Consider the following 21,632-nt stretch of genomic DNA (forward strand, 5'->3'; position numbering starts at 1 on the left):
AACCTTCCTGGCCCTTGAGGATTTCTGCAATTTCTATTAGCTTGAGTTCTCACAGCACTCCCTGTCTTCAGGTTAAGTTTTCATACAATTGAGATGTGCAATTGCCTCCTCACAAAACACTTCCATACAGCAGCTGCCATCTCCCATTCTTCCCATCCCTCCCCACCCTTCTCTTTCCTCTGTTCTCATTTCCAATCTTCCCATCTACAGCATACTTAGAAGCTGAGCTCTTTTTAGGTATTGCTCTCAGCTTCTGGGACTTTCAGTTTTGTCAGTGATTATCAAGGAATAATTACAAATAAAATGAATTCCCTTAGCGGGACTGCAGATACCAACTCCCTTGGTTACACCCGGTCCTGGGAATGGTGAGACGGGAGGTCAGGGACTGAGCACTGGCAGAAGTGGCAAGGTGCAATCTTGCCTGGATCTTCATCCAGGACAGTAGGTGTTAACTACGGCTAACATGGCTTTTGTTGTATGTAATGCACATCTTTGGGGAATATCCTGAACACTTAGGCGGAGATCTAGCAATACTCTAAGCTGGCGGGAGCGGGGAGTCCTACCTTTGTACAGTGAATGTTAATTTCACCTCTTCTGCAACTAGTTTTTGAAGCCAGTGGCAGGCTAGTTCTATACCTTTCTGTTGCTTGTATTGAAAATTTAACTCTCAATGCTCTCTGCCCATTTATCTGTTGGGTTCTTAACACTCCTGTCAGAGTGCATGTCCTCTTGGCCTGCATTGCTGCAGTTACCTCTACTCCCTTTAGTCTTGTGGGCTGTGACCCCAGCTGGAATTAGTAAAATTAAGTTCTGTTTATAATCTTGTCTTTCCCAGAAACACTACATTGGTCCTACTTTCCTACCTCAGCCCCCACCCAGTTAGATTCATTGCTCTTTTGAATAGGCTGATTTCCCACCGCTGTATCTTGTCCAGCCTTGTCCTTCTTGAAGCCTCTGTCACGCTGATCAACCAGTTTCTTTCTAATGGGACTCCTCAAGGAACTGAACTTACACAGAATCTTTCATTAATCCCATACTAAGGGAAAACAATTTTACCTTATTTCCATGAAGTATGCTTAAATTCTTGCTTCAGTCAGGGCTTTCAAATCTTTTTATGGTTATCTCAAATTTTTTAAAATACCGAAAAAATGTAAAATGTGTTTCTCCTTTGTTCTTAATTCCATGAAATCAGGGAAAGAAGCGCAGACAGAGGTTCATTTAGGAGACTTGAGCTGAATCACTAAAGTTCAATACCAGAAGGTGGCATATTTTTCCCACTGAAAAGTAACTGCACTCCCCTGCTTTGAGGACCCCCTGACATAAATCATAAGAAGAAAAAGTTATACCAATTTTCTATAGAGGTTTGAAGCTTTTTGCAGTGCATACTCAGGAAAATTACTGCTGAAATGGTTTAAGGGTCTAGTGGTGAACGCAAGAGATATGGTTGAGGAAACATCTCAACCTAGCTGAGTTGTAATTGCATAGGAATGGGGTCTAAGTCATACAGGAAGGTCTCTGATAGTTCCTTATTTTATGGGTCCATGAATAGAGATCACTGATTCAGGAATGTCTAAATTTAAGCCTTTTCTGTTTGTTTCCTAAATTTTTTGTTACCTTTTGTGTAATGCGGGATGGATTCACTCTGGTATGCAAATGGGAAAAAAGATTTCATAGCCTCATATGTGCCACTACCATAGGCACAGGAAGAGGTAGAATAAGGTGAAGGAGACAGGGAGAGAAATACAAAGGTGGAATAAGTTATAACTAGAAGGCTGGGCCTGGGGCCTCCATGCCTGAGATGTGGGCGGGCAGATCAGGAGGTCCTGCCCAGCTTTGCTGTGATCTGGCACAGAGTGATCCTGTATGATCCTGTGTACTGGGAGGAGGTTTGCAGGGTTCCAAGTGCCCGTGCCCTACCCCACTATTCACAGCAAGACAATATGCAGAGAAAGATCTGGGTTCAAACTCATACTAAACTATAATATAGTTCATTAACTTTTAGTGGGTATTGCAATTTGATTATCAGCAGAGAGAATGTGCTGGCATTGTTCTTCCTCTGTGCGAGGACACTAGTCAAAGCACAATCTGTACGAGGGAGCTGTGACACTGAATGTCATTTGTGGTAGTGACCTCTAATAGTGGCACATTTACGGACTATCTTCTGTGTATCTAACACTGGAATTCAGATACATATTTAGATGTTACACAAGGCAAATTTTGGCTTGCTGAAACCCCGAGAGCCTACCAAGTGGCACAGTCTTAACATGAGCTCCTCCTGTGTTCTTCATCACAACCCCAATGAATCAGAGGAACTTCCTAACGCAGGCTCAGGAGGGCGTGTGGATTCAGACTCAGGTCTGTGTGACTCCAGAGCCCACAGCCACACTGCGGCAGGGGCTGACCCGGGACAAAGAAATGTCTGTCACTGGAGACACTGGAGTCTGTGCTCTCCTATCTGGCAATAAAGGGAAACCCTCAGGGGAAAGTTATACTGGTCCTTTCACTTTTGTTTTCTTACCCTGGCAAGAATGAGACAGATTTCTGACAGAACTGTAATTGAAATTTTAAAGTAAAAAAAATTCTAAACTTTTAAGACACAATTTTTATTGAACGTATATAAGATTCACCTTTACATTATTACAAATACTTTACAATAAAAATTAGTTTTTGTAAAAGAAAAGAACACATCCTGGATTTACAGTTGTAGAGTAAAACAAAGATATATAAATATGAAGGTCATTCTCCAAGTATTAGAACAGAATACTAATGGAATCACTTCAATAGTTTTTTCTAAAGACATTTACATGATTACCCACAACAGCATTAACTTTCAAAGGATCAAATAAATGCATAATAGGAAGGTGATACCCCAAATTAAGATGTATTTCCAGAAAAATTGAATATATCCTAAATGTCTTCCTCTGCATGGGATTTGATCAATGACTATCAGCAGGATTTTCTTTGTTATATACATAAGATGGGCAAAGACATTTGTGAATGCGAACTGCATTGTCTGTAAATTAAAAATTCTGCCGGCTTGTGGCATGGAGGGGTAGACTAGAGATACCCCCACATGACCATTTAAAATACACTTTGTATTTATTATGAAAAGTCACATACATAAGGGAATAATAAAGCCTTTATATCCAGAGCAGTCTCAAAACAGGGTTAACATAGGCATATTTCATCCTTTATATTTTAGACTTAATGTTTAACATCTCAGCTATTAAAATTATGCATAGTACCCATGCCAACATCCGAGTAGCAGCATAACAATTTCAGCTACAGTACTTGATTATGTTCACATGATGTACCATTTAAGAGAACTAAGTATAATTTCTGAACTGCCTCAGTTAAAGACCTGTTGAAATGCAACCCTGTTATATGAGTCCAATCTCTTTCAGAGCTTTATATTTACTGAAAGCCTAATACTTCAGAGTACTTAAGAAATGAAGTATTTAATATTACTGTCAGCTTGAGCTTGTAACAGTCTAGTTAGCATGGAAATCTCAAGTCTAGAATTACTCCTAGATATTTTAATTAATACTCAATGCTACTTGAATATGTTTTGACGAGGATAGCTGGAGTTTTTTTCCTCCTAGCAACAAAGGGGCTAAGTGGTAGATCTCTGTGTTAGGCTGGAGGAAGAAAAAACAAGGACATGCAAACAGAACAGAGAGATGCCATAGGGGGAGAACAGACCAGACCCCAAAGTCCGTGCCATATATGGAAAGGGGACAGCTCTTCCTGAACTCCATCCTTCTGATGTGCCAACTAAGATCCGGATGTCAGCCTCCTCCCTCTTGGAAGGAAAAAAGTTTCTAGTTGTCTATTATGTCACCTTTAGCCAATCATACCTCTCCACGCCCCCTAGGATAGCTTGCCTACTCCTCCCCCTCCTAATCCCTTATAAGCCCTCACCTCCCTGACTGGGTGTGACTTCCCCGGCCTGTAGTACCCAGACCGCGGAACATCACCCAGGGGTGGCATTCAAATAAACTACCTGGCCCTTTGTTGCCTCTCTTCGCCTGCTTATTTCAGCTAAAATTAATCTTACACTCTGTGGTTCACAGTTTTCATGCAAAACAGAAGACAAAAAACATACAAAAGAACTGAACTTGGATACCATAACTCTCATAGAATTTGCTGGAATGGGACAGTGGACTTAAGGATTCTTAGTCAAGACTTTCTCAGATTATAAATACTAATCCACGTTAATTTCTATACAGAAGCCTTCAAGACCACCACAAAGGCAGGTCAACTGTCAAAGTGTAAACTGACAGCCTGGAGCCTTCTCTGTGCTTTACTACCCCTTCACATCCTCTCTGGTCTAAGTCACCTGCTGAAATCACAGAAAGTGGGCTCCTACCTGCCTTTGTATTTCCCCCAAAACAAGGTATTTAAGACTCTTACCTGATCAAAAATATATTGCTTTAAAATACCATTAAAATCTCTTTCTCTAGGATAGAATTAGAAAAAAAAACTATTTTTTTTCACCCATCTGCAAATTCTCCAAATGGGTGATTTGAAATTTGACTTTAATATTAAAAAACGATTAAGATCTAATTTTTCAAATCTGATGTTTAAACCCAAAATGGAACCAGAAGTAGACTTGGTATTTGATAAGCACATTTTTTTTCAGTAGTTACATCATTAAGGTATAGCTACACTGTACATGTTCTAAGGAAAGAAAAAACAGGAAATAAGGGAGACACTTAAGCAAACATGAACAATTATTTTCAATATACTGAAATCTGATTGCAGAGTACGCCCTTGGAACACAAAACAGAGTATAACGAATCCAGACTTTCACTGATGACAGAGGACATAGCCATTATTTTTTTTTCTTCCTAACCATTGGTTTTGTTTATTTTTTCTTCCCAGTCATTGGTTCTGTTTATTAAAATGTTTGATTTCCTATCATATGTCAAGATGTAGCTGGTGGCTGCTAAAGTTATAAAGGCATGATTTTTGTTTTTCAAAATCTCTCCATATTTTGCTTTTTAAAAATAATTCTATATCATTTTAAATACTGACAGCCAGTCTTGTATAAAGGTATGAGGCCAGGGGCAGCCAAGGATGAGTCAGACAAGCATTTCTCTGATCACAGCACCTTTTACACATCTGGAGGAAGTCCTCACTAAACCTTGCTTACAATCCATTCTTTTATCATTTTTAAAACCGCAAAAGCATTTGCACAAGCGCCAACAAAAAAGATAGCCTAGAAATAACATTTTAAAGATAGAGAAATAGGTTTTTAAAATGTCATACATATATCTCTAAACAGTATCTTCATATCTCTGTGAAAAACTTTGATTTTTTCCCCTCACAATATACAGTGAATGTTATCAGTTCACTTGTTATTCACAGACAGCCAAGTCTTCACCACTTAAAATAACATTTTCCTGGGTTAGACCAAAATATTCAGTTCAATTTTTTTTACTTAACACAAATCTTAAAAAATGAAGTATAATTAATGACTCAGGAAGCCCTATCTCTGAACATTCAAAATATTCTAAAATGGGGTGTCATCTTTTTAAAAGTCTCAGCATCTATTTGTCAAGTAGTATTGGATTAATTTGGAATATTCAATCCAAAATGCTAACATGAACTATTCAAATTTTTCCAAACCTCCAATTTGGATATTAAAGTGTTTTCTTAATAATATATTTTTTCCCTTATTTTGGCAACATGAAAATACCCAGACCAAATTCTATTCTAAAATATTATGTTTTTGGACATCATTTTGAAAGGACTGGGAAATACTGGTTCCATAGAAACTACATTTTTCTTCAGTGACTGATTCAACAAAATTGAAACTGTCACCAGAAAAAGACGTTTAAGGTTTGGTTTTTCTGTTCTACTGTTAAACTGAACACGGATCAGATGGTCTGTTTTTGCCTCAAAACAACTAACTTTGATATAGTGAAGAAGAAAACACAGTATCTGATCATGGGGGGCTGAAATAGAAGACCACAGGCCCATGTCAGTGATGTCAAGCAGCTGCCCCAGGTTTTTTTATCTACTACCTCCTTGGAATAATACTCAGTTTCAGATAAGTCTTAACATAGAAAAGGCCTCTCTGTTTCTGATCAAATCACAATTTTCTTCCTGTTTTTCTGAATTTTGACTCCTAAAACCAGCAGATATTAATTCAGTTAGTTAAAATAGCTCTTATGTTATGTTAAGGTGCCTTACAGTTGCCTAACATTTTAAATATTAAACTTATTCTGAATTTCTTATACGGTGCTAATGGGAGTTCGGCCGCTCACCTAGCATCAACAGGTAACAGTACATACTGCATAAAAAGTGCATTAGACCCATTCACGTGTCTCAGACTTAAACACACACGTTATTCAAGTTATGACTGATGTGTTTATAATTAAAAATTTTACTTGTTAAATTGTAGTATAACATTTTCCCAAAGCACAAACACCCATACTTTATATCATTTATTGCATCAAAAAGTTAAACTTAGTACAATACTGTAGGTAGTATAATATGGAAGCTTTCCTTAACAGGAATTCTAACTCTCTTGACAGAATTTATAGGGTTTAAACATAAAATTTAAGTAAGTGGAGCCCAACTCTGTTGAGCACCACTATTACAGGTCTTACATGTCACACATCAGGGTTACACTTGGAGGGTGTTCTTCTCCCCACCAGGATGTCTGAAAGAAAAAGCAGGCCTTTCCTTATCATGTGCAGTGACCACAGAGGCCGTGTCCCTCTAAATGCACACAGCACATGCCTTGACACCACCATGCCGGTATTTTCTTTGGTGAGTGGGGAAGGATGGGCTCTTTCAGGGAAGAAATCAGTGTCGGCTTTCCTCTTGATAGATGAACATACTTCATTTTTAATAGGTTCATTTTCTTATAAGTGCTTGAATAAAGTACCTTGGTAGCTCAATTACTCCACATCATAAACCCACAGCGAAGCTTCAGTTCACCAGCTCGACTTCTAGCGTTTGATCACCACTTGTTCATAAGCTCCAGATCCTGCCCTAAAACATTAGGAAAAAAAGTCAAAATTTTGAGCTGTAGTGTTTGAAATTGTTTTAGTTAACTTTGCCCTCAAAGAGTGCATTAGGTATTTTCTAAGAAATTTTATTTCTGGCAGATAGGGTATAAAGAAAGATATCACAGGGTTTAAAGCGATCACTTACAGAAAATACTTGAAATATTAAATATTTATAAATGCACTAAGCCCTGATCCTCTGACACTTACTCCCACAACAGTCACTTACTGTTTCCTAAATCTCAACCTGTCAACACACTGTGGCAAGAAATCTCTTGTTCAAACATGTTTATATATAAGTCCTAAAATCAGTCGTCACCCAAGAGCAGATGTGCTCTGGCAGTTTATCAGCCTTGCTCTTAGTTAATGGATGATAGTTCTTAGGTGGAAAAGTTGTGTGGCATCTTAATGTACTTTCCCGGAAAGCATGAGATTCTTTTAGTCAACATGCAAATGTCTTTATACGGGGTCAAAAATGTAAATTACACCTGTGTAATGTAGATTTAAAGGAGAAATGATCTTGAAGAGGGGTGTTTTTTTCACTGGCTTGGTTTGGCAGACTGGTGTCCCTCCAATCTGTTCTCCCCTTCTTCATGACTTAGCTGGGCACCAGTGCTTGGTGAGAGAGCATGTTTCTAAACCCCTGTATAGACAGGTATCACCGTGTGACTAAGCCTCCACCCATGGAATGTGAGTGGAGATGTGTCCACTTCTGCCTTACTTGCTTAAGGAGAAATGCTTGCCTTAGATTGGTAGCAGTCTGACTTTGACGATGCAGGTAAGGAGGATGGGGAAGGACAAAATGGAGGGTAGCTGGGTCAGTGCATCACCTTTTGAGGCAAAGTGGTCCCACTGTCTGGCCATTGTACTTTTGGTTATCTTTGTTCCTAGCAGCTTAGCCTTTGTCCTGACATGCTAGGTACTGACTGCATTCCATTAATGAAATATGCCGAATTCTAAAAAACTTTAAATTGGCAAGCTTTGTGAATAAAGTACTTAGAGTTATTTAAATGGCCTCATCAGCAGTTTGTTATTGCTGATGCACCTAATACCTTAGCCCTATGTTACAATGGAATGAACACATGTTCCCTTCATTGTTCTTGGTCTGGGAAGATAAAGGTTTTCTTTAAAAACACAGTGTTTTTTTGATGGCAGCTGGATTTACTTTTGGATGAGAATCATTCTACCCTTCTCTGACCCCTTGTGACTGATAAGGAGGAGAGTGGAAGTGATGGTGCTGTGTGCACAGGGAGGGATTACTGCTTACAGGTGGGTACCACTAGGTACCTGTCTCCTCCGGTGCCAAGATGTCAGGGGCTACTTCCAGGCATTTCATTTGGAGTATGCCAGAGAGAAGTAAGACCGGAAGCAACCGCCATGACTCATCTCTTTCTTTAATGGAATTTTAAGAGGAAAATATAAAAAATGGAAGTTAGGTGGTAGTGGTAACCAGCCCACCATGGACTGAAAAAGACTTCTCAGTTGATTGTTCAGACTCCTGTTCTTACAGATTCTTCCTGCAGGAGAAACAGGAACATCCTCAACAGAACACCAGTGAGCACCCATCCATAGCCACAAATAACCAGAATCTGAAGGAGCCCTGGTGAGCACCGCTGCACACTGGCTTTTAAAATGCCCCCAAATGGTTCTGCTTCTGGTAGTGGTGGAGTTACAGGAACCAGACTTTCTCTCCTGCTTTAAATAACTAGAACACTCTATAGGATATATAGAAAAACAGTTTTCACATACTGGCCAACAGGCAGAGAAGGGAAATAAATGAAGAGAGTCAGGCATCGTCCTGGCTTCTTCCTGAAGCAGTTTCCTCCAGGATGACCTCAGCCCGCAGCACAGGGAGGGAGAATCCAAACACAGCCAGGGCTCTTTCTGAGAGCTTAGCAAGGTTGGGGGCTAGGATCTGTAGGTTAGGATACCAGAAGGAGGGGTAGTGGAAAATAACCGAGGGAGAATTTGATGGGACTGTAAACCCACAGATTCAGGAGGCTCAATGGACCCTAAGCAAAGTAAACACAAAGAGACACACACCGAGGCACATAAAAACCAAACTGCTAAGAAATAGGATAAAGAGAAAGTCTCAAAAGCAGCTAGAAATGAAAGATAAATTACATAGAAAGAAATAAAAACAAAAATGAAAGCAGACTTATAGTCAGAAATTAAATGTCCTGAAGGTAAGCAAGGTTAAGCAGCCCTGAGCTGGCCAGGCCATATGCTGCACACTTAAAATGGATCACTGCAGATAGTCCTGCCCAGGTCCCTACCACTTCACTTGTCTGCTGTCTGCATTCTCCTGGGTTCCCTTTCGATGAAGGCACTATGGTCCTGTGCCTCTTATGTGCCCCAAGTAAATGATTCTGGTGCTGCTAGTTTACCTCATAGAATAGGCCTAGTGCTAACTCATTAGCTTCTATGGTGGATACCCAGTGGTTATGGAAAGCCTATGTGTACAAATACTGTGCTGGGCACTTTAACTAGATTAATCTCCACAATACCTTTGTAAGATCGATGTTTAATCAGTGGACATAAAGTACTTGAGCGTTTACTGCATGCCAGATTTTGTTGTGAGCCTTTACACATCTTACCTCATTTAATTTAAACCGTGTAACTCCTATGAGGTGTATCATTTTATCACTCAGGAAACTGAGGCAGAGAGAAGTGAAATAACTTACCAACGTCACACAGCTGGTAAGTCGTGGAGCTTGGGACTGAACCCACCTAACCCAGTCCCAGAGTCTGCGTTGTTAACCCCAGTGATTCAGTTATCTTTTTGGTGGCAAGTGAGATATGTAATTTGCCAGGACCATGGCTAAGCTGGGTCGTGATGGCTAAGGTAGGAATGAGGCCCAGGTCTGACTCCATGGCTCATTCTCTGATGCTCCTCAGCCTCTCTGTGGCATCTAACATTAATCATCTACTTCAGCTCCTAATTATCACTTTTTCTTGGATTGGGTGATGATTATTCATTTGGGAAGAGGTAGGGGCCAGAATGCTTTTCTTAGCTGCATAAATGCCTTCATATCTCAGTTCTTGATTCTCTCTCAACTAGAAGTTATCTTTCTTTCCTCTGAATAACAGCAGTACAAATAGCTAGCATATGTTGAGAGCTTTGTGTGTCAGGCACTGTGTTAAATACTTCACATAAATTATCTAACTTAATCCTCACAAATATCCTGTGAGTTAGGTAAATTTATTTATCACTCCTATTTTACAGGTGAGAAAAATAAACTTATAGAGGTTAACAACATCAGTAAAATCAATGGGGAAAGAGTTACTACTTGACCCTAAGCAGTCTGATGAGACGGCCCATGCTTCTGAGCATTTACTATTTTGGTTCATTTTGGGTGGAACTATCTTTTGCTGTTCCTCTACCTAAACTAATACTAGCTAGGGCTTACTGAGTATATTACAGCATTTACCCTTTACAACAACCCCATGATTATCACCACTTTTCAACAGAGGTAGCTGAAATTCCACTGAAAGTAAGTGATTTTACCTAGGCCCCAAAAGTGATCTGGCTAAGATGTGAACCCAAGTCTCTTCAACTCAAAAACACATGTTCTCTCTACTATCCTTATCGTTGTCTTCATAAATGTTACTTTTCTACCTGTCTCTGCTACTAGTCTGTCCTTGCTCCAATCTACCCTCCACTTTATGGCCAGTTAACTTTTTAAAAATGCCAATCTGATAGATCACTTCCCTGCTAAGGAATGGCCAAACTGTATACATGGTAAAGGATAAACTCTGTTATGGTGGCAGAGGCCCTGACAACCTGGCTTCAGAACACTCACCAACTTCATGTCTCACAGCTCCCTTCCACATACACCTCTCCTCAGAAAAACCTGTTTGTTTCTTGGCAATTCTCTAAGTACGTTACATTATTCATTAACCAGTAAGAACAATGGTCAAGAACAATGAATGAGCTTTGGACTCTGAGAGATTAGTTTGAATCTTGGTTTTATCACTTAGTTTTAAGGCCTTGGGCAAACTGCCTCAACCTCTTTGAATCTGTTGTTTCCTCTTTTTAAAAAGCAGTAGGAGTACGTTGTGGGTATTCAAAGAGGCAGTGTAAGAACTGAGTGAAACATCTATGTGCTTGGCACATAAATAAATGCTCAATAAGTGCTATCTGTTATTTTGTGTATTTATTATCATATAATTGTTATGCCTCTAGGTTCACTCTATTTGTTCCTACCACCAGGAATATTTGTCTTCCTTCCATAGCCACCTGATAACCTCCCCATTTATTTTTTATTCTCCCAAAGGCTCTGAAGTGCCAACTCCTCTAGGAAGCTTTCTCTGGGTGAGGTCCCATTTATGTTCTCTGAGTTTACTCTACTTTGTGTTATAGTACGTACCATACTATCACAAATTTTAGTTTATACATTTTAAATTTATAGTTCATAAATATGTGGTTTTAGTTACATAGATTTAGTGTATAGTAATATAAATAATAGTTTGTCTATTCCACCTGATAGAAAGTCAGATAATAAATATTTTAGTCTTGATGACCAAATGGTCCTATTTGTACTACTCAATTCTGTTCTTCTAGCATCAAAGCAGCCAGAGATGATACATAAACAGGGGTTGTTGTGCTCTAATAAAACACTACTTACAAAAGCAGGCAGTGGGCTAACTTGGCCCGTGGGTTGTAGTCTGCCATCCCCATGTGCTAGACCACACAGGTTGGTCCAATAAATAGTTTCTGAATTTAATGAGTGGATAAGACACTGAAATTTAGTGAAAGGTCTAAATTGGGTTTACATCCTCTATAAACCCCTTTTCAAATTAATCCTCATAGCATCTTTATATGTCCCTCTCTTGTCTACCTATTACATCTGATTGTAGCTAGTTGTTGATGTATCCTTCAGGCCCTGCATGTGCTGGACACATGAGAGGTACTCAATAAAATGAGAATTGGTAGAAGTGAATTAAAAATTCTTTCAGGTTTTGAGATGAGAGAATAAAGTATCTGTCGGACCAAGGGGGCTCCTGATGCAACTCTGACTTATTCTGGAACTCTACATAAATATTACCTGGAAAGTGAGTATCAGGGGAACACAGAAAGTCACTTTGGATGTGATACTAATAACTAATATCAAACACACTGCAAACAAACATTCTTCTCCCACACCACAGTGTGGGGAAGCTGGGAAATGATCAGAATTCCCGGGCATCTGTGCCCACTACTATTTGCTGCAGAGCTGGGAGTCAGAACGGTAAGTCTGGCAGGTGCCTTTTCTTCACCTGAATCTGAATAATGGCCAAAAGGATGTTTGGTTTTCCTGATTTTCCTTAGTATGTGCGTTAGACACAAGTGAGGTGGAGAAAGGGCTAGTACCAGAAAGCTTAATATCAGTGTGTGTTGCTGAATGGCTGTGCGACTGCTCATAACAGACAAGACCACTGACTGAGAATGTGATTTTGCTTTGCTCTTTCTAAAATATAAGACTAAGAACTATTTTCTAAATGTCCTTTTTATATTGTATCTCCAATGCTCTTCTGGTCTTCTAGTAATATATTCTAAAGATTTATCTACAGAAATCAACCGGTAAACTTACGTAATTTCAAACATACTCAGAATAAGGAAAATTAAGAACACCCTAAGAGCTGTAACTTTTCACACAGAACTACTAACATTTGTGTTTTCTAGCCTCGGTCTAATACAAACCTTGTAACCTTCATCTTCTACACATGAACATTTAAAAGAGAAAGTCTGTTATTTATTTAGTAAGATACTATTTGGACTACATACCTGTTTGGAAGATGGTGACTACCAAAGGTCGTCCTTCCCCCAGGACCCACAAAGAGTCTCAGTCCTTCTTCTGCAATGCACATTTCAAACAGTTCTTACAGATGCAAATCAAATAATACTCATATTGCACTAATTCAAATTTTGTACATTTTCATAATAAATTCATTATTTTACCTTTCAGTTTTATTACAGAGATAAAAAACTTTAAAGAGCTACATAAGTGTTTTAAAGCAGGCAATTTAAAAGATATCCTAGTAGTTCTCACCAACTCTCCTAGACTAAGAAGATAGCTCCTCTTACAAATTTGCACAAGTAAGGTTTAATTATTTCTCATGATCAGTTAAATAATGAAACCAAGCCCACTGTTAACTGTTCACTATTGACACCAGCATGAATAATTATACCTTTCAAATTGGAGTCATGTAAATTTTCAGTTGCAGTGAAATTGCTAAGGAGGGAATGAAGGTTCTGTTATTCACTATCATTTCAAGATTACCATCCAACCCTACAAATTACAATAGTGACTTCAAGTACTTATGTCTAAGTATGACAAGGCAGATATAGATATCATAAGGTATATAAACATGGTTGACATTGATAGAATAAAAAAATACAATACAAGCTTTCTTTAAAATTGATCTTGTAAAATTTAAGTTCATTCTTTTCCAAATTGAATACCCACTTTAGAAATATATGAACTACAAAGTTATCTTCAGATTTTTATGGGCATGAAATTTGTTTTACAAATGTGTAACGGTATCATGATGTACCAACTCTTTATTGCTGACTAATGGATTACACATACATAGTCTTAATGGTTTATATGCACACCTTCTGCACTGGAATCCAGGCTGAAGTCTTGACTTTGTAATATTTTCTCCACAATGTCATCTGCATCCACTCTGGTGTCATCAACTCGCTTCAGCTGAGATTCTACAGAATCTTGTTTCACTGGGCATCTTTGAAAATAATTTTTAAAAATTTCTTCCTTGTTATGGAAACAAAGTTTTTCCCATCATGTATACAAAGACCAAAGGGATACCTGTTGAGTGTTTCTGAAGCTGTATCTTCTCTACCAACTGTGTCAAAATTTGGTTCAGCTATTTTTTGCTCAATTTCATCACATGGCTCTAGATTACTTTCAATTCCTGTTGATGTACTTCCTTCTGAGGTATTTCTCCTGTGGCAGAGCTCAGAGAAACTAGATGACCGAGAGTGGCATGTGCTATACCCTGTCAGAGAAAGTCACTTTGGATGTGATACTAATAACTAATATCAAACACACTGTAAACAAACATTCTTCTCCCACACCACAGTCATTTCAAGTCCCTTGAGGGCAATAAATGTCTAAGGAATTCAATTTCACTTTTAGGCTCTACCTGATACTTTTGACTGCTGGCTTGCATAGCTTGATGTTCTAGAATGTCCATAGGCACCAAGTTCATCTGGAACAGAGGCACTCTTTGCTGAAAGATCTGCAATATGTAATAACATAATGTTACTATAACTGCCAGCATGTCAATAGCCAATTTGTATTCTAATCTGTGGACTTTATGAACTGCCAAATTCATTATCAAGAAAAATAAGTTACGAAGTGAAAGAGATCCCTTTAAATCAGTGCAATGTAAATAACTGTGTTGCAATGGTATATAATTTAGTTTATTGAAAAACTATAGTATTTTTCATATGACTTAACAACTGTATTTTTCATAAGATTTACTACTTTAAGTAAAATGATTCCAGTTTTTATGTTCAGTATTTCTTCAATAAAAATAATTAAAATCTGTTCTTATAAACTCTCAAAAAATTACCAGGTTTTTGTGTGTTTTTGAGGAAATCTTGCTCTCAAAAATCCATTACAGCAGTAAACTAAAGAGTGCTTTGTTACTTTAATGTTAGCATTGCTAGTGCTGGGCTGTAGTTTCTGCAAATGTCTGTAATTTAAATCAACACAGCATGGGATGTAGCACTGAGAATAAAAGTTCTTGAAAAATTGATTATAGCATTCAGTTTCAAAGTAAATGTACAAAAAAGCAGTGTCAAAGCCATTTCCAGTAGTTCTCTGATAATGTGCATATTCCAGATGCCAATTATCTATTTCCAGGACCAGGCTTCCACAGAATGCAGGAACTAGAACTGTTTTTCACTTAGAGGCAAAAGGAAACCAATTGAGTAACACAGCAATTATAGCAGCAGTTCTATAAATGGTATTAAATGCAGTTGGAACAACAAATGCTGCCAAACGAGCTACTGGGCTGACTTGGCCCTTCTGCAAAGGTTTCTCATTTATGGACAGACTGAAAATACAAATTGAAACCAGCATCTCTGGTCCTGCTTTACAGTGGCCCTAAACCCTAAGGTTAGCTACCACAAAATCTCAACTCAAAGAGTTGGTTCATACCAAGAATTATATAGGACTAAATCCTTTATGCCTAAGGTTGGCTCATCATTCAACCATTATCTATTTGTTTCCAAAATTTATTCATTTCATCAATATTTATTAACCTCTTACCAAGTCAGGAATCCAAGATATATGTATAGTATAGGGGGTACAAAATAAATAAGACAAAATATATGCTCACAGTTTAGAGGTAGAAGCAGCTATAAATACAACATGACAAGTGCTAAAATACAAGCACCAAAAAGAAGCTATTAAGAATCCCAAAGGACAAGTACACTGACCACTACCTGGAACTGGGGGAAAGATCTCATAGAGGATGTTAATCCAGGTCTTGAACAATGCATACGAATTCCTCAGCTAGATTAGGTGGGGAAAAGTACAGAGAAGAGCATCCTGGTTTGTCAAAGTGAGATAGAGCAGGGAAATGGGACAAGGGTCATGCCACTATAAAATCTACTTAGCCTGTAAAAAAGGCCCAGCTTATTCTTTAACTTAATTTATATGCTGTTCTTCCTCTTCTTCCAGCTCTTTAATCAAGTAACTTTGTAACCAGGACAGGAGATAGACCTCTGATGTATAAATAAACCTATGTGGATAAAGGATGCTGAGATCTGAACCAACACAATCCCCTAAGCAACCCTATTCTTTTTTTTTTTTTTAATTTTTTTATTTTGGTATCATTAATCTACAATTACATGAAGTACATTATGTTTACTAGGCTCCCCCCTTCACCAAGTCCCCCACACATACCCCTTCACAGTCACTGTCCATCAGCGTAGTAAGATGCTGTAAAATCACTACTTGTCTGCTTTGTGTCGCACAGCCCTCCCCGTGCCCGCCCCACACTATACATGCTAATCGTAATGCCCCCTTTCTTTTTCCCCACCCTTGTCCCTCCCTTCCCACCCATCCTCCCCAGTCCCTGTCCCTTTGGTAACTATTAGTCCATTCGTGGGTTCTGTGATTCTGCGCTGTTTTGTTCCTTCGGTTTTCCTTTGTTCTTATACTCCACATATGAGTGAAATCATTTGGTACTTGTCTTTCTCCACCTGGCTTATTTCACTGAGCATAATACCCTCTAGCTCCATCCATGTTGTTGCAAATGGTAGGATCTGTTTTTTTCTTATGGCTGAGTAATATTCCATTGTGTATATGTACCACATTCTCTCTATTCATTCATCTACTGATGGACATTTAGGTTGCTTCCATATCTTAGCTATTGTAAATAGTGCAGCGATAAACATAGGGGTACATCTGTCTTTTTCAAACTGGAGTGCTGCATTCTTAGGGTAAATTCCTAGGAGTGGAATTCCTGGGTCAAATGGTAAGTCTATTTTGAGTATTTTGAGGAACCTCCATACTGCTTTCCACAATGGCTGAACTAATTTACATTCCCACCAGCAGTGTAGGAGGGTTCCCCTTTCTCCACAACCTTGCCAACATTTGTTGTTGTTTGTCTTTTCGATGATGGCGATCCTTACTGGTGTGAGGTGATATCTCATTGTGGTTTTAATTTGCATTTCTCTGATGACAAGTGATGTGGAGCATCTTTTCATATTAAGCAACCCTATTCTTAAGACAAAACTTAAAAAGAATTATGAATCACCTGTATACATCATGCCTTATGCTGACCTCTATACAAAAAGCCCTGTAAAACTGTAACCCTAAACTCTTACATGTGGCTCCTCTCTGAGGTCACCCAAACTCCTATCTGAGTGTGTACTGTCTTATATCAAATAAGCTTTCTTGTTGCATAAGCCCAATGCACTTGTCTCTGAACTCTTTTCCATGATAAAGACAAGAACTCTCCAACCTCCACCACTGGTGGTAAATGTCTTTGCCACTTTGCTGTTTCATTCAGCTTCCTAGTCTTAACACAATCCTCTTCTCTCTACCTGTTTTATTTCAGACCAGTAGGGAAGTGGAAGTTCTCAGAACATAAACCCACTCCATCCAATGCTCTGTGGCTCCCCCAAATCCTGGGGTGGTAGGGACTTGGTTCCCATGCTGTGCAGATTCAGGTGGACACTGGATGCCAGGTGACCCTAGGTTTATGAGTTGGCAAGGGATTTGCCCTGTGCTGAGCTGAAGTTCAATGAATGTCCCTTTCCTCTCTTTTCTTCCTTGCTCTCTACTGCTTGAACAGCTGCTGACACTCACTTCTGTTCTTGCTTTAATGAATTCCTTCCTTACTGATACTTGTCTGACCTGGTTGAGAATTTTTTCTTGATCAGAGTCAAGCATCCTCCCATCTGGGGTGAGGTTTTACCTACTGCACAGGGACAGACCTCCCCACACACAGCTGCCCGACAACAACAAAAAAGCAAATAGTTTGGTAAAGCTGGAATATAGGGTAGTGGTGTACAGGAAAAGAGAGATGGAGTGGATGTCTGCTAATGAAGGACCTTCTATGAGTTTAAAGAAGGAAATCATTCAATGGTTTTAAGCAAGTATATGACCCAATGACATGAGAAAGATCTACATTTGGGGAGCTAACTTTGGCAACAGGATGAACAAGGGGTAAAGGAATGAGTTTTCATAATAATCCAGCTGAGAGAGAAAGATTTGTAGCAAGCACAAATGACAGAACGCAATTACTAAGTGGAAGGGTGTGTCAGGATAACTGAGATAGAAATATAGGAGGAAGAGTTAGGGGGACTTGTGCTGGAAATGGGGAATTTGAGACACATGAGGACACCCATTCACTAGTCACTGAATTTCTACTGTTTCCCTGGCATTATGTTGGAGATACAAAGACAAATAAGACCTGATTATGAAGAACTTAAGAGTTTAGCTGAGGATAAAGAAATAACAGATGGATTTCAGCATAACATGTGACATGAAGCTGACCTTTCCAGAAGGCCTTTGGAAATATGCACCTGGAATTCAGAAGCGAGGTCTAGAGTCAACACAGATTTGTAAATCAGAAACAGTTAATTAATATTTACATGATTGTATTTACATTTGTGTGAAAAATCCAAGGGTATAGATGACACTGCCCAGGGAGGGTGAGCAGAGGGAACCAAACTCTGTGGAGCTGTAGAGAAAATGGAAGTCTATGCCAGGATTCCTCGCCTGGCTTTACTACTGCCCGCTGTAGACCTGAAAGAGCCTATCTGCATATCTATGGGATGTTTGCCAGATGGGGCAGCTCCTCAGTTACAGGAGTACTGGCTCAGGGGAGGGGTGGAAAGGAAACACCCATTATCTCCTCTCCTCAGTTCCTGGCATGTAATTGGTTGGGTGTCCACCAGTCACCACAGAGACCCGCCTGCAGAGTTCCTCCTTGAGCTAGGGGTGGGGAGGCGAGGAGAATGGGAGAGAACAGAGAAGGGAAGACTAGAGGGAGAGCAAGGGGAGAGTGGAGGCTGGTGCCCCTCGAGGATTAATCCTGTGCTGGGGAGGAGAAGGGAGCGGTGCTGGGGACGGAGAGACTGAGCTGTCTTTGCCACTTGTACACAGCTGGGTGACTGCCCTGAGAATAAACATGGTATGAACCTCTTTTACCACCACCGACTTGCCCTTGTCTTTATTTGGTCTCATCAAATTGTGAACTTGCCCGGAGCAGGGAACCCCCTCCTCCTGGGGCAACAGGAACATCAGTATTTAGGAGGAAATGGGACAAGATGAAGAAGCCGCCAAGAACCTAGAAAAGGGAAGGTCAGAGAGGTTTGATCCAAGGGAAGAGAAAGCTTCAAGAAAGAGTGAATGGCCAAGTCAGATAAGAGCAGGAAAAGTACCCACAGAATTAGACACAGGACATCATCAAGAGAGGGCAGAAGACAGGAGCCAGACAGCATTTGTATTTAGGAATAAATGGGCAATACAGTCTTTCTAGAAGTTTGGTTATAAACAGTGTGAGAGAGAGAGGGAGGGAAAGCGGGAGAAGAGCCAAGCACACAGAGGAGCAGCAGCTAAGGGATGTGGGGCCAAGAGTTCTTGTTTTCTTCTCAGTATGAGAAAGAACTCAGAATATTTAAATCCTGAGGAGAAGCAGGTAACGGAAAGGTTAAAAGCATACAAAGGATTCATGATACTAAATCAGGACATTTCACAGCCCTCATCGTCTATGAGAAGCCTTATCTTTGCCTATCTGAAAAGGTGGTAAGCATGTTAATTGTATCGCTACACCTTTCTTTCCATTCTTTCAAATGATAACCCATCTCACATAATATGAGAGAAAAAAGAAGCTCCTAAGTCCTTTTTCTCCAGCCAACTTGACATTTTCCTCCCCCTGCTTTTAGCTCCTGGAGCAGATTCTGACTGCCCCTGGGAGTTGGCCTGGAGAAGCGGTTTTCAAGGTGTGGCATGGGCCCAGCAGATCTACCTCATCAAAAACTCACTGCATAATATCTGGTTTAACAAGCTCACAAGGTGATTCTGATGTACCCATAACCAGTAACAGAGAAAAAGTGATTCACAGAAGAGAACCATCACCTAAAAGGTGAGTGGTAGAAGCTGCTGGGCATGTGGAATGGGAAAAATCCTGCAGAATCTTGTTCTGTCTGTGAGCAGTAGAAGCATCAAAGTATAACATTTTAGATGAAATGAAGTATTAGCTTAACCAAAAATTGCATAATTAAAACTCTGCTGGTAATTATCAGTCCATTTCAAATCATGTGCTCACAGAATTTTACATCTGGGAGAGACTTTGGGGATCTTTTAGGATATCCAGTAGTACTTTTTCTCACAAATTAAAAAAATCAGTACTCTACAATCCATACCTGCTATTCCAAGATGGATTTTGAGAGTCTCTCCACCTTTTCTATCTTCTTCCAGAGATTCAGATTCACCAGCAATTGGTATAGACATTGATGTAGAAGGAGGCCTGTAAACGAACATTTCTGATCAGAACTTGATTTGAGCACGATCTGAAAGTTTGAAATATTGTTAGAGATTGGTGTGCAGTCAGTACACAGCCTTAGAAAGTAATCTGATAATGTTACTGGTGACAGTAACAAAAAGCAATAAATGATACATGAGCATCATCAAAACTTGAAGAAAATTCATGGTGGAAGCAACCTAAGTGTCCATCAGTAGATGAATGGATAAAGAAGATGTGGTACATATACACAATGGAATATTATTCAGCCATAAGAAGAAAACAAATCCTACCATTGGCAACAACATGGATGGAGCTACAGGGTATTATGCTCAGTGAAATAAGCTGGGTGGAGAAAGACAAGTATCAAATGATTTCACTCATCTGTGAAGTATAAGAACAAAGCAAAAACTGAAGGAACAAAACAGCAGCAGTCTCACAGAGCCCAAGAATGGACTAACAGTAGCTAAAGGGAAAGGGACTGGGGAGGATGGGTGGGAAGGGAGTGATAAGGGGGGAAAAGGGGCATTATGATTAGCCCACAAATGTAGGGGGGGTACACGGGGAAGGCAGTATATAGCTCAGAGAAGACAAATAGTGATTCTATAGCATCTTACTAGGCTGACGGTCAGTAATTGTAATGGGGTATGTGGTGGGGACTTGATAAATACAGGGAGTCTAGTAACTATAATGTAATTGTACATTAATAATACCAAAATAAAAACTTAAAATTAAAAAAAATTCACGGGGGAAAAAAAGGTTTTTTACTCAGCATAAAATACGAGATTAGAAAAGGCACTGCCTCCATGGAGTCCAGAAAAGAGAGGACTCTGTCAGTGTGTTCCCTGCACTATGAGCAGAGGGTATCTTCAACTATCAGCTCAACTCAAAGCAGGCAGAGAGGAATCTGTGAGGTGGGGCAGGCAGCCCCAAGCCCCTCTGTGAGGCTGGGGGAGATACCTCCTCTTCTGCTCCAGTGCCTAAGCTCTCTTGCTGGCTCCACTAGCTTCTGAAACAGTATCCATGGTTTTATCTTCTTTCTTCTCTGTAAACAGTTCACCTGCCTCAGGGAGAGTCTACAAAGAGCCCCAGTTGTTGAGATTTGCCTTTGGGGCTGGGTACTCTGGGAGTAGGTAATGGATATATTTTCATTAGCTAATCCAAGGCTTCTATCCTAAAGTGGAAGCTGTGAAACAGGGAGGGGCAAGTTTGAGTTCTAACAATAATAATAAGAAAAAAACCCTAACCTTTTGAGGTTGATATTCTACAGAAAAGTCACATCTTAGAGACTATGCCTTGGTGACCCAGCCGTTGAAGGCATCATGAAGCTGAACCAGTATGTGGCAATTCTTAAATTCTTACCATATTATCTCAATGGAATCCTCAAGTAATTCAGATCTTTGGGGATACAGACACCTAAGATTGCCATTAAACCTATTTAATTTATAGATAATTTCTATTTCAGGATCTCCAAAATGTCAAAGTTGCATATTCTTTGGATATTTTCAAGTACTTGTTCTGCAAGTACATCAAAGTCAGTATATCCTCAACTGAACTCATCTTCTTTCCCCAAATCTGTTTTCTTTTTGTGTTCCGTATCTCTGTGAGTGCCATCACAATCCA

At 39.5% G+C, this 21,632-nt stretch overlaps 1 protein-coding gene across 1 annotated transcript in view; it reads right to left on the reverse strand.

Moving 5' to 3' along the window:
• Window positions 1-2,587: 2,587 nt before the first annotated feature.
• Window positions 2,588-21,632, reverse strand: part of EEIG2 (EEIG family member 2) — an 89,218-nt gene continuing 70,173 nt past the window's right edge. The window contains exons 6-11 of the mRNA XM_057500580.1: window positions 19,912-20,015; window positions 14,166-14,261; window positions 13,829-14,018; window positions 13,618-13,745; window positions 12,787-12,856; window positions 2,588-7,005 (exon numbers count right to left, since the gene is read on the reverse strand). Coding sequence (XP_057356563.1) covers window positions 6,963-7,005; window positions 12,787-12,856; window positions 13,618-13,745; window positions 13,829-14,018; window positions 14,166-14,261; window positions 19,912-20,015 — 631 coding nt within the window. The 3' untranslated portion in view covers window positions 2,588-6,962. The remainder of the gene's footprint in view (window positions 7,006-12,786; window positions 12,857-13,617; window positions 13,746-13,828; window positions 14,019-14,165; window positions 14,262-19,911; window positions 20,016-21,632) is intronic.

This window comes from Manis pentadactyla, chromosome 4 (genome assembly GCF_030020395.1).
Source record: "Manis pentadactyla isolate mManPen7 chromosome 4, mManPen7.hap1, whole genome shotgun sequence".
Classification (NCBI taxonomy): domain Eukaryota; kingdom Metazoa; phylum Chordata; class Mammalia; order Pholidota; family Manidae; genus Manis; species Manis pentadactyla.